This window comes from Manihot esculenta, chromosome 5, assembly GCF_001659605.2.
Source record: "Manihot esculenta cultivar AM560-2 chromosome 5, M.esculenta_v8, whole genome shotgun sequence".
NCBI lineage: Eukaryota > Viridiplantae > Streptophyta > Magnoliopsida > Malpighiales > Euphorbiaceae > Manihot > Manihot esculenta.
The window spans coordinates 32,863,312-32,876,244 of NC_035165.2; the positions used below are offsets into that span (position 1 = coordinate 32,863,312).

Genomic DNA, 12,933 nt, shown 5'->3' on the forward strand with positions numbered 1-12,933 from the left:
AGGATCTAGAAACCCTAGCAAAGCCCTCTATATAAACCCCACTTTCTTCATTTTGGTAGACTCATTCTCATCGGCTCTCAGGATCTCTCTCTAAATTCATTTGGAAGTTTTCTCCATCATCAAAGTATTGTCATCAATGGCGGACACTGAGACGTTTGCTTTTCAGGCTGAGATCAACCAGTTGCTGAGTTTGATCATCAATACTTTCTACAGCAACAAGGAAATTTTTCTCCGTGAACTTATCAGCAATGCCTCCGATGTAAGATTCACTTTCTCTTTCTCTCCATTTCGGCTTTGCTTTTGTTTACATACTCGTAATTCTTTCAGAGATTTTAGTGGCTATGCTGCACATTATTCCTAGGTTTTAAGGGATTCTAATTAATTTTAAGGCGTACGGCATGTTGGGGTTTTCAAGGTGTTGTAGGAAGGTAGTTGGATATGGTGGACGGTCAACTAGTTGACTATTTCCTGTTCATTTTACCTGTGAATAAATGAATTATTTGTCTTTTCCATTGATTTTAATCATCCAATATTTTTTTGAAGTAACATGGCAGAGATGGATTATTTCCTTATTGTTAATTTATTGTTGAATCCATAAACTGGACTTTTTAACTATTTATTTACTGTTTCAGTCAGTTAGTTGTTTACTGTTTCATGATAAGCCTATTTTTAATATTGCTCTTCGTAGATATTGAGTTCATGTATTTGTGTTTTCTTCATGCCAATTTTTTTCATCCTTGTTGGTAAATATGAGTTTATTTATTTATATTAGTGGATTTTGAATGTTGGATTTTGTTTGGTTGGTTAATAAATTCCATGATGTTGGGTTTATTAGTTGGTTAACCGAGTGTTGTGAAGTTTTTATTTCTAGTGGATTGTAGTTCTTATTTGCTGATGTCATTTTTTGTGCCCCCTTCCAGGCTCTAGACAAAATCAGATTTGAGAGCTTAACAGACAAGAGCAAGCTTGATGCTCAACCTGAGCTTTTCATTCACATTGTTCCTGACAAAACTAACAACACATTGTCTATAATTGACAGTGGTATTGGCATGACCAAGGCCGGTAGGTGTCATTTCTGGCACTATATGTGTTTAACGCGTTTTATCATTTGTACATCTTTTAATTAATATCACTAATTGTCTCTCTTTCTGTTCCTTGTAAGACTTGGTGAACAATCTTGGTACCATTGCCAGATCTGGTACCAAAGAATTTATGGAGGCCTTGGCTGCTGGAGCTGATGTTAGTATGATTGGACAGTTTGGTGTTGGTTTCTACTCTGCTTACTTGGTTGCTGAGAAGGTCATTGTGATCACGAAGCACAATGATGATGAACAGTATGTCTGGGAATCCCAGGCTGGAGGGTCATTCACTGTAACTAGAGATACTTCTGGTGAGAACCTTGGTAGAGGTACAAAAATTACGCTCTTCCTCAAGGAAGACCAGCTTGAGTACCTTGAGGAGCGCCGACTCAAGGACCTGATCAAGAAGCACTCAGAATTCATTAGCTACCCAATCTCTCTCTGGATTGAAAAGACTACTGAGAAGGAGATTTCTGATGACGAAGATGAGGAGGACAAGAAGGACGAGGAAGGTGAAGTGGAGGATGTTGATGAGGAGAAGGAGAAAGAAGAGAAGAAAAAAAAGAAGATCAAGGAGGTGTCCCATGAATGGTCATTGGTGAACAAGCAGAAACCCATCTGGATGAGGAAGCCTGAGGAAATAACAAAGGAAGAATATTCTGCTTTCTACAAGAGCCTTACCAATGACTGGGAGGAGCATTTGGCTGTGAAGCATTTCTCTGTGGAGGGCCAACTTGAGTTCAAGGCTGTCCTCTTTGTTCCTAAGAGGGCACCATTTGATCTGTTTGACACAAGAAAGAAGCCTAACAACATTAAGCTTTATGTTCGACGTGTTTTCATCATGGACAATTGTGAGGAGTTGATTCCTGAGTATCTAGGATTCGTTAAGGGTATTGTTGATTCTGAGGACCTGCCTCTCAACATTTCAAGAGAGATGTTGCAACAGAACAAGATCCTCAAAGTTATCCGCAAGAACTTGGTAAAGAAGTGCATTGAGCTTTTCTCTGAGATTGCTGAAAACAAAGAAGACTACAACAAATTCTATGAGGCATTCTCTAAGAACCTTAAGCTTGGCATCCATGAGGATTCCCAGAACAAGACAAAGATTGCTGAATTGCTTCGATATCACTCCACCAAGAGTGGTGATGAGATGACCAGTCTCAAGGACTATGTGACTAGGATGAAGGAGGGCCAGAGTGATATCTACTACATCACTGGTGAAAGCAAGAAGGCAGTTGAAAACTCCCCATTCCTTGAGAAGTTGAAGAAGAAGGGCTATGAGGTCCTCTTCATGGTTGATGCTATTGATGAGTATGCTGTTGGTCAGCTCAAAGAGTTTGAGGGCAAAAAGCTTGTTTCAGCTACCAAGGAAGGTTTGAAAATTGATGAAAGTGAAGATGAGAAGCAAAAGAAGGAACAACTGAAGCAGAAGTTTGAGGCTCTTTGCAAGGTTATCAAGGATGTGTTGGGAGATAAAGTGGAGAAGGTTGTGGTCTCAGACCGTGTTGTTGATTCTCCGTGCTGTTTGGTCACTGGGGAGTATGGGTGGACTGCTAACATGGAGAGAATCATGAGAGCTCAAGCTTTGCGGGACAGCAGCATGGCTGGGTATATGTCCAGCAAGAAAACCATGGAGATCAACCCTGAGAATCCTATTATGGAGGAACTGAGAAAGAGAGCTGATGCTGACAAGAATGATAAGTCAGTGAAGGATCTTGTGCTGCTGCTTTTCGAGACTGCCCTTCTCACATCTGGCTTCAGCCTTGATGAGCCCAACACCTTTGGCAACAGGATCCACAGGATGTTGAAGCTTGGATTGAGCATTGATGAGGATGCAGGTGAGGGAGATGCTGACATGCCAGTTCTGGAGGAAGCTGATGCAGATGCTGAGGGATCTAAGATGGAGGAAGTTGATTAAGCCTTTTAGCCTATCTTCTGATCTTCTGATTGATTATTTTTTACATTATGATGTTGCGGTAGTCTCTAATGGATACCCTGATAGTATTTTGAAACTGCTCTAGAATGTTTTTTTCTTTTTTTTTGAAATATTATATCTTCTTTTCCTCGCTGAGGCGGACATGTAGTGTTTCAGCCGCAGTCATTTGCATTGAAAAGCTTAGAACTTAACATTGATTTTGGATGAAACCTGTCGATTTCATAATGCTTAGGCGGGTAACGGGTTTTGATGCGTACGGCATAGCACCTCTAGGAGAATTCTTTTTCACCTTTGCATTGAAGTCGAACCTTGTAACATTCTCGGAGGAGTGCATGAGATTGGGAGTTGGTTTTTCATGTTGAATAAAAAACGAAAAATAAAAAATTATAATAAAAACGGACGCAACTAAAATTCACTGCTCATATAAAATAATAAACAATTATGAACTAATATTTTAATCACTTTAATAACTAAGTTCTTCCATTGAGAGCCTTCTCAAAAGCTGTTCTTTGAAGAAAAGTTCTATGTATCTCTACATTGCAATTGCACATCAATCTGATGAAATAATTAAAAGTCGATCACTTTAGCAACAAAGCACAATCACCCTTGGATTATAGGGAAACATTGCTTTACCAAAATCAATTGTGAAATAACTCATACTAACATATTTGAAAACCCAAATTTAAAGAGGCAGGTTAACAAATTTGGAATCTAAAAAGAAAAAAAAAAGGATCAATATATCACCTGGCTTTGGGATTATAAAACAAAAAAGGAAAAATATTAGAATGAAATTATTTTATAGATAAATCGAAAGTGAATGATGCAATTAAAAGAGGAAGGAGAAAAATTAAGTAAGAACAAGAGTTAAGTGGCCTTTAGTATTTTGTAGTACCATACTCTTTCAGGATATGCCTAAAAATGTGTGCAGCTTTAAACGATTAGGCATCTCAAACAAAACGACAGAAAATATTATTTCTATATTAATCAATTATCATAAAACATATGGAGGGAGTTATGCTGCTTGCTCATCGATATCAGCTCTGTAACAAACAAGGAGTTCTCTGCGTTCATTACATATATAACCTCCGAGCCCTGCTTTTGTTCAATCGTCGTCGTCGGCCTGCACCTCCAGTTCTTCATTCATTCAATTTCTATGACTTAAGAAAAGAGACCAATCGTCGACTCCACAGCCATCGTCTTACGGGAAATTGGAAGCAGATATAGAGATGGCGATGCGAGACCTAGTTGCTGGAGGAGCGGCATGTGCGGTTCCGGGTTCTTCATCTTCCAATCCTCTTGGCGCTCTTGCCAATACACTCCTAGGCTCCTCTTCTAAAACTCAGGTAATTGCTTGCTTTCCCTTTCCATTGGTCTAATTTTCACCATTTCACTATCCATTTCTTAAAATTTTCAAAATTCAGTTGGCTTATGTTAGTTTTTTCGTTCCTCGGTCTTTTCGTGGGTATGTATACTTATTTGTGAACTTTTCTATTTTTCTATAACAGGAAAGGCTAAAGGAAATCCCCACAGCGACTGCTACAAGTTCGGAGAATCGATTTTTCCAGGATGTTGAGGACCCTCTGAGAGCACTTCCAGGGGCTGAATTTGAACAACAGCAATTTTCTCACCCCGGTGCTCAGGTTGGATATGTTGTTTTAGCTAAAAGTAGCATTTAATGGAAGTTTTTGTTACCACCTGAGTTGTTTTGTTTTTTCTCACATGCTTTGTCTATATTGTCAGGGCTCGGAATTCCTTGCTGGGTTTCGCTCTGCTGATCAGAATGGACTCGTGGATGCCTGGGATGAGATACAGCGGTCTCATGTTCCCCCTCTATCTGTGGCTAACATTCCTCTATTGGATCATGGGTATGATCGTGGACCTCAGCTTCAACCCACTTTGGATGGTAATGCTTAATCTTAGCAATTTCTAAGCTTATCTTATTTACTAATGCTAGTTGAACCTTTTGGATTTATAAAATTCTGCTCATACCAAAACTGGCGAGTGATTAAGAAAGAAAGAAAAATTAAAAAGGTTCCTGAAGTGACAAGTAATCTATTAAATGGTTTGTGAAGTGAAGAGTAATCTAAGTGAGGTGGGGTGCAAATGACTGAAGGTTTTCATTATATGAGTTCCATTAACTTAGCGTATTAAAGATTTGAAACTAACAGATGGTGAAGGAAGACAAGATGATTAGGACGATAGATTATTTCAAGTTTCAGAAATCATGTTGTATACTGGAAGTTGACCAATATCATATTAAATAAAAGTAGGAGATTTCTTAGAGATGACAACAAAAACCCGGCCTTATTCTCAGCTCTGTTAAAAACCAAGTATGCATTAATATTCAAGACTTGTAAATCTTTTAATACTACTTCCCTTTATGTCACTTTAGGTTTCCTCCTTCCCTTTTTCACTCATCTCCACTAATTTACCATACTTGCTTAATAGTTTTTTGACACTCCATATTGGACATGACTAAACCATTCCAAATGACCCTTTTCTCATTTTATCTCTAATATGTTGTACATACATATCCTAATGGAGGCGGATTTCATTGTCATATAAATTATCGTGTTATCAAATATCTATTACAATATTGAGAAAGAGTTCTCACGTACTTTTTTTTTTTGGCTTTTTGGTGTATGTTTTGTATTCATTATATTGCAGGACCGCCCCAAAGAGTGTTGTCTAGCTTTTTGCGGTCATTTGTTGAAAGTAGCCACGGTGGAGTCCCTTTTCGTCCTGCTCCATTGCCTTTGTTAGGATTATCTGAAGGCGAAAAACAGTGCATACGTGATCGTAGCAGCATAATGGCCAGGCACTTCTTTGCTGATAAGAGTGAAGATTTCATTAATGCACAGGTTCTATGCCCTTTATTTGTTATTGGAAGTTTGCAAGCTATCATTTTCTCTTAATTTTCATTCTCATTCTTTGAGCAAAACTGTAAGTATGTCTTGATTTGGGTTTTACATCCAGGTGAATGCACTATTGTCTTCATTAGATATTGACGGTGATGCTCATGCAAAGGGGCCTTCACCTGGGAGATTTCAAGAGCTGGAGGATTACTGGAATGAGTCACAGGGTAGTTTGAGACCTGGCCCTCATGCTGCCGATGGATGGATTGCAGAATTTAACCAGCAAAGGTTAAAACATAGTGATCCTGATGGTTGGGCTCATGCATTTGAACGGCAACATGGTGCTAATGGTTGGGTCTCTGAATTTGAGCAGGTAGTTGCATTTGGTATTACTTTTTAACTTTCTGGTAGATCGCACTCATCTGTTTGAACATCTCATGGTTGATCTTGGAATATTCTCATTGGTAAAGGTGGACTTAGGTTCATAAATATATGATTCTTGAAGATTGGTTGTATGAATTTTTGGACATTGCATTAACAATGTTCTGTATCTTGTCCTTTATTTTTGGTTATAGGAACAACAGTTGGCATCAATGGATCAAATGAGAGGTGCAAATACCCCAAACTTAGCTGCAATGGAACAGACTCGTATGCTTGCCCACACACTTGCTCGAAATAATGACCCTAAATTTCAGGTTCTTATGCTCTATTATCAACAAATTTTCTGCATGGTGTGCATATACTTTCCTGTTTCCGGAATCTTCTGGTTTTCAAATTGTGGATATTATAACAGAAATGCACTTTAGAACTTATAGTTTACTCGGGTTCCCAATAAACATTTTCATCTGGTGTATGGTCTACTTCTTGTGGAATCAATTTATGCAAATGGCTCCCTCTTTCAATCAGCCTGGTAGCACCTAAGTTTGATGAAACCTTCATTCTTTTTTCTTTGAGAAAACTAGAGCAACAGTTGATCCTAGATCCTATTGTTTTGACATGCAAGTGGTGGGTCTTATTCAGTGCTTGTCAATTCTGGGCCATGTCTAAGTGTGAATAATTTTTGGTGAAAAACAGTGTGTTTCAGCTGACATTTTAAATGGTGTAGTATGTTTTATGCAATAGATTATGTGTCATGTATGCATACACCAGTCCCCAGCAGTTTTACACTCTCAAATGTCCACGGACTGGAAATTATATTATCCTATTCATGCATAGCCATTTATTTCTCCAGTTGTAAAAATGATTATAAAAAGTGAGAGAGGCCTTATTTGCATTTCTTTAGAGCAATTGCATCAAATGTATTATACTGTACTGTAGAAGATGTTGGATGATTGAAACAAGTGGATTTGGATTGGTAAGCGCTAGTCATTGATTTAGTCAAAAGACTTCAACCAGCTATAATCCTATAACACATGGTTGGCAACAATACATATTTGAGGACAAGAGCCCTGGGCGTGGTTAATATCCCTATTCATACGTCATTTTATGACTTACTTATGCACTCGTAGTTGTACTTTTTTCAGTCTTTATTTCTATTTGCTTGAATATTCATCAATTGACATGGGGATGCAGAATTCAAAGTTTCTTCAATTTGTGTCAAAGATGAGTCGTGGTGAACTTATTATTGATGATAATCAAGTGAAGCCAGCTGTTGGACCTAGTGATTGGGCAACAGAATATCAGCAACAACATATTGGGGGTACTTCTTGGGCTGATGAATATGTGCGTGATGAGGCAAGTAAATATTTAATGAAAGCATGAAAAAAAGTACTATTTTTTTTTTTGGATTTCCAAATGATGTGTGTGTACTTGTCCATACACTTGAATCTAGCAGTGTACATTTCGAAACCTAAACATCCAAACTTAAGAGAATGATGTTGTATACTAATATGGGGAGACTTGTTTGAATTACAAAATGTTTTGTAGTACCAGATTATATTGAAGTCCATAAACATTTAGTTTTGTACCATAATAGTTGTTATGCTCTCCTCTTCCTCTCTTTTCTTTGTTCATGCTTTTGGTGGATTGGGATTTGGGAGTGTTTTATATTCTTACATAAGAGTTAAGTGGGCTTCATTAAGGTACTTAACTAACATGTAAGCTGCAGATGTGGGTTTTTTCCTTGACATGGGAGCTTCTATATAGGTTGGGAGGGATCAAAGTTAATTTAGTGTTGTTAGCATCTTATGGTTCTAGATTCAATTCTTGTGGTTTTGAAATAGAAGTGAAAAGAGAAAAAAAGAGGGAGAATATGAAAGAATATTTGAGCCTGATGATTTGCCTCAAGCTAATTGGATATTTATACTTGTTTACTTGGTACAAATTAGGAAGGAAATAATATTACAACCTAATTATATCACATAATTCTAGCACAATCACATCAAGTCAATGCAAATCAAGGCTATTTACAAGAGATATGTTACAACATCTTTAACTCTCTCCCTTAAGCTGGAGCGTAATGTCCCATGCTTATCATAAATGTCCTCAATTCTAGATCCTCCAAGATATTTAGTAAGGATATCTGCTCGCTGATGAGTTGACAAAATTAGTGGCAAACATCCTGACTCAATGTTTTGCCTTACAAAGAGGCAATCCACTTTAATATGCTTCATCTTTTCATGAAAAATTGCATATGATGCTATATGGAGGATAACTTGATTGTCTCGTATCAACTTTATTTGTCCAATTACACCATACTTCAACTCTTAAGGAGTTGCTTTAATCAAATAAGTTTGTAAATTTTCAAAGCTATATCTCAAGATTTTGCTTTTGCACTTGACTTTGCAACTATATTATGCTTCTTACTCTTCCAGGATATCTGATTCCTTCTTAAGTCCTATTGTAATACAATATTCTAAAGTATATCGCCTATCTAAAAGGGATCTTACCATTGTGCATTTGAATACCCAACAATTTGTGAATGATGCTTGTCTTCATATGACAAACTTTTGTCTTGGACCTCCTGTAATCTACTTGAGGATACAAATGATTGCATTCTAGTGACTACTACATGGAGCTTGAAAAAAAATTAAGTAACTACATTGACTGCAAAGGTAATATTTGGTCATGTGATGGTGAGAGAATTGAGTTTATCAATAAGTCTTCAATATCTATCAATATCTTTGAATGGCTTCCCTCGTCGAGAATCAAGTTTGACATTTAGATCCATGGAAGTGTCCACATATTTATAATTTAGCATACCATTTTCTTCCAGTGTTTCCAAAGTACATTTCCATTGAGACATAGCTATATTTGTTTTGGATTGCTACTTCAATCCTTGAAGAAATACTTCAATCTCTCAGATATTTAGTTTGTGTAGAAGGATAATATTTATTGTATATCACAATAGAGATTACAACCTATTTATACATGAGAGACGATAACTAAACAGGAAGGAAAATCAAGCCTATGATTATACAGTCCCTAAGATTAAGCAACTGACCCATCTATCAATATTTACTTCCTATATTAACATATTTACTTTCTATAACTTATAACACTCCCCCTCAAGTTGGATCATAAATGTTAATCATGCCCAACTTGTTACATATATAATCAACTCGAGTCCCATTTAGAGCTTTAGTGAAAATATCTCCTAATTGTTCTCCAGTTCGGATATGTCCTGTTGATATTATCTTTTGTTGGACCTTTTCACGAACAAAATGACAATCAATCTCGATGTGTTTAGTCCTCTCGTGAAATACTGGATTGGAGGCAATGTGGATAGCTGCTTGATTATCACACCACAACTTAGCAGGCACCGAATTTGTGAATCCAACTTCTTCCAACAGTTGACGTACCCACAAGATTTCACAAACGGCTTGTGCCATAGCTCGATATTCAGATTCAGCACTAGAACGGGAGACCACATTTTGCTTCTTACTTTTCCATGAGACCAAGTTACCTCCCACAAAAACACAATACCCAGTAATTGACCTCCTATCAACTTTCGAGCTTGCCCAATCAGCATCACAAAAGCATTCAATATTTGAGTGCCCATGGTTACCATAGAATAGGCCTCTCCCTGGGGCCCTTTAAGATAACAAAGAATCTGTCCCAGAGCATCCCACTGGGCAACAGTAGGAGAAGATATAAACTGACTTACCACACTCACTGAATATGCAATATCAGGACGAGTCACCGTCAAATAATTCAGCTTGCCAACTAATCTTCTATACCTTCCAGGATCTGCAAATGGCTCACTGTCTTCTGTGGTAAGTTGAAGGTTAGGGGTTATTGGGGCACTACAAGGCTTAGCACCCAATTTTCCTGTTTCTGCCAACAAATCAAGAACATATTTTCTTTGAGACAAGAAGATGCCTTTCTTACACCGCATAACTTCGATTCCCAAGAAATATTTCAAGGAACCCAAATCCTTTGTATGAAACTGTGTTTTAAGAAATTCTTTTAAGGATGTGATGCCAGCAATGTCACTTCTTGTGATAACGATATCATCCACATATACTACAAGCAGAATTACTCCACTATCAGAATTTCTATAAAACACTGAGTGATCACACTTACTCATCTTCATTCCAAACTGTTGGACCACCTCACTAAGCCTGCCAAACCATGCCCGAGGACTCTGTTTCAAGCCATAAAGCGATTTTCGAAGTCTACAAACTTTACCTGACTCCCCCTGAGCAACAAAACTAGGTGGTTGCTCAATATAAACCTCCTCCTGAAGATCACCATGAAGAAAAGCATTTTTAATATCCAGTTGATGCAAAGGCCAATCATGAGTAGCCGCCAAGGAAATAAACAGTCGGACAGATGCGAGCTTGGCAACTGGGGAGAATGTATTAGAATAGTCAACTCCATAAGTTTGTGTATAACCTTTGGCCACTAAACGGGCCTTGAGGCGAGCAATAGATCCGTCAGGATTTACTTTCACTGCAAACACCCATTTGCACCCAATAGCCCGCTTTCCTGGGGGCAAGGACATCAACTCCCAAGTACCATTAGTGTCAAGGGCCATCATTTCCTCTTCCATTGCAGCACGCCAACCAGGATGGGACAAAGCCTCAATAACAGTTTTGGGAATTGAAATAGAATCTAAAGCAGTGACAAAACAACGAGAAGAGGAGGATAATTAATCATAAGAGACACAAGATGAAATAGGATAAGTGCAAGTACGTTTACCTTTGCGAAGAGCAATGGGCAAATCCAAATCAGACAATGAAGGATCAGTAGGAGCAGGATCGGTCGACGAAGAAGCGGGTAGCGGAACGGAGTCAGAGTCCTCTAAGCGTCTGGAATACACATGAGAGATGGGAGGGCGACCTGGCACATGAGCGAAAGGTGTAGGAGTAGTCTGAGGAGACGAAGAGCGAACAATGTATAACAAGAGGTCATCTTCCTCCTCCTGGGTGTTATAAACAGATGATGGTGGAAAAAACGGAGTGGACTCAAAGAATGTTACATTCGCAGACATAAGATACCGATTCAGATCAGGAGAAAAACAACGATACCCTTTCTGACGTCGAGAGTAGCCAAGGAAGACACATTTGAGTGATTTGGGATCCAATTTAGTAACCTGTGGACGAACATCACGAACAAAACAAGTACAACCAAAGAGACGTGGCTCAATAGGAAACAAAGATTTAGTGGGAAATAAAATGTTATAAGGGATATCACCATGAAGGACGGAGGAAGGCATGCGATTGATAAAAAAACAAGCAGTGGATACAGCATCAGCCCAAAAACATTTAGGTACCTTCATTTGGAATAAGAGGGCTCTGTCTACTTCAAGAAGATGTCGATTTTTTCTTTTAGCAACTCCATTTTGTGAAGGAGTGGCAACACAAGAGGACTGATGAAGAATCCCTTTTTGTAACAAATCAGATTGAAATTCCCCAGAGAGATACTCTTTAGCATTATCACTTTGCAATATACGGATGAAAGTATTGAATTGGGTTTGGATTTCAGCATAAAATGCACAAAAAATAGAAAATAATTCTGAACGACTCTTCATTAAAAATAACCAAGTAGTACGAGAGAAATCATCAACAAAGGTAACAAAATACTTAAAGCCAGACTTAGATACAACAGGACAAGGACCCCAAACATCTGAATGGACTAACTCAAAGGGAGATGAAGCCCGTTTATTGACTCGAGACAGAGTAGGTAAACGATGATGTTTGGCAAATTGACAAGACTCACAATCTAGAATAGACAAAGAATGAAACTGTGGATATAACTTCTTCAAAACCGAGAGAGAAGGATGCCCTAAACGACAATGAACATCAAAAGGTGTTAAACGCGTGGAGCATACCAGAGATCGAGGAGATCGAGGTAGTTGCTGATCCAAGACGTAAAGACCCTCTGACTCACTTCCTCTACCAATAATTTGCTTCGTCGAAAGATCCTGAAAAACACAGTGATCAGGAAAGAATGAGACACAACAATTCAATGCACGAGTGAGTTTACTCACGGAAGGCAAATTAAATGCGAACTTAGGGAGACATAACACAGAGGATGCAGAAAGAGAAGGGGTTAAGTTGACATGACCAGAACCCATGACAGACGATTTAGTGCCATTAGCAAGAGTAACATAAGAAGGCGATGTATGAGACTCAAGATTGGACAAAAGGGTAGAATTACCTGACATATGATCGGTAGCACCAGAATCAATAACCCATTTGGAGGATGAAGACACAAGACATGCAGTAGAGTTACCTGACTCGGCAATTGCAGTGATAGAAGAGGAATTAGAAGATTTTATAGATGCCTGGTATTGGATGAATTGTGCATACTCATCTGCAGATAACAAAATTCCCTGATTGGAAGATCCATTCAATTTGTGTTCCGTGATTTTAGTCATCATAGGAATCACATCAGTTACGGTGGTGGTTTTAACTTCAGCCATAAGGACAACCAACCCAAAAACAATAGCAACAAAAGAGACACAGAATCAAAAAACAGTACCCGTCGTGAACAGTACCGATGAACAGTACCAAATAAAACACCTCCACCCAACACCCGAACGGCAAACAAACCTCAAATCTGACAAGGAGTCGGTGTGGTGACTCCAGCGATGGTGAGATCCAAATGTTACCCTTTA

At 38.4% G+C, this 12,933-nt stretch overlaps 2 protein-coding genes across 2 annotated transcripts in view; both read left to right on the plus strand.

Moving 5' to 3' along the window:
• The first annotated feature begins 35 nt into the window (after positions 1–35).
• On the plus strand, positions 36–3,158 carry LOC110615192 (heat shock cognate protein 80). The gene is made up of 3 exons (XM_021756943.2): positions 36–259; positions 921–1,062; positions 1,163–3,158. The coding sequence occupies exons 1-3, from the start codon at positions 137–139 to the stop codon at positions 2,995–2,997; spliced, it is 2,100 nt and encodes a 699-aa protein (XP_021612635.1). The 5' UTR covers positions 36–136; the 3' UTR covers positions 2,998–3,158.
• An 854-nt stretch (positions 3,159–4,012) lies between these two features.
• Positions 4,013–12,933, plus strand: part of LOC110615191 (peroxisome biogenesis protein 5) — a 39,411-nt gene continuing 30,490 nt past the window's right edge. Inside the window, exons 1-7 of the mRNA XM_021756942.2 lie at positions 4,013–4,358; positions 4,521–4,655; positions 4,756–4,918; positions 5,683–5,876; positions 5,992–6,243; positions 6,446–6,565; positions 7,443–7,604. Of these exons, the coding sequence (XP_021612634.1) occupies positions 4,242–4,358; positions 4,521–4,655; positions 4,756–4,918; positions 5,683–5,876; positions 5,992–6,243; positions 6,446–6,565; positions 7,443–7,604 (1,143 nt within the window). The 5' untranslated portion in view covers positions 4,013–4,241. The remainder of the gene's footprint in view (positions 4,359–4,520; positions 4,656–4,755; positions 4,919–5,682; positions 5,877–5,991; positions 6,244–6,445; positions 6,566–7,442; positions 7,605–12,933) is intronic.

Excerpts from the sequence above, each read along its gene's own strand:
- LOC110615192 (XM_021756943.2), top strand. The coding sequence starts at position 137 with ATGGCGGACACTGAGACGTTTGCTTTTCAGGCTGAGATCAACCAGTTG. Across the intron at positions 260-920 it reads TTATCAGCAATGCCTCCGAT|GCTCTAGACAAAATCAGATT; the intron begins GTAAGATTCACT and ends GCCCCCTTCCAG. Across the intron at positions 1,063-1,162 it reads TATTGGCATGACCAAGGCCG|ACTTGGTGAACAATCTTGGT; the intron begins GTAGGTGTCATT and ends GTTCCTTGTAAG.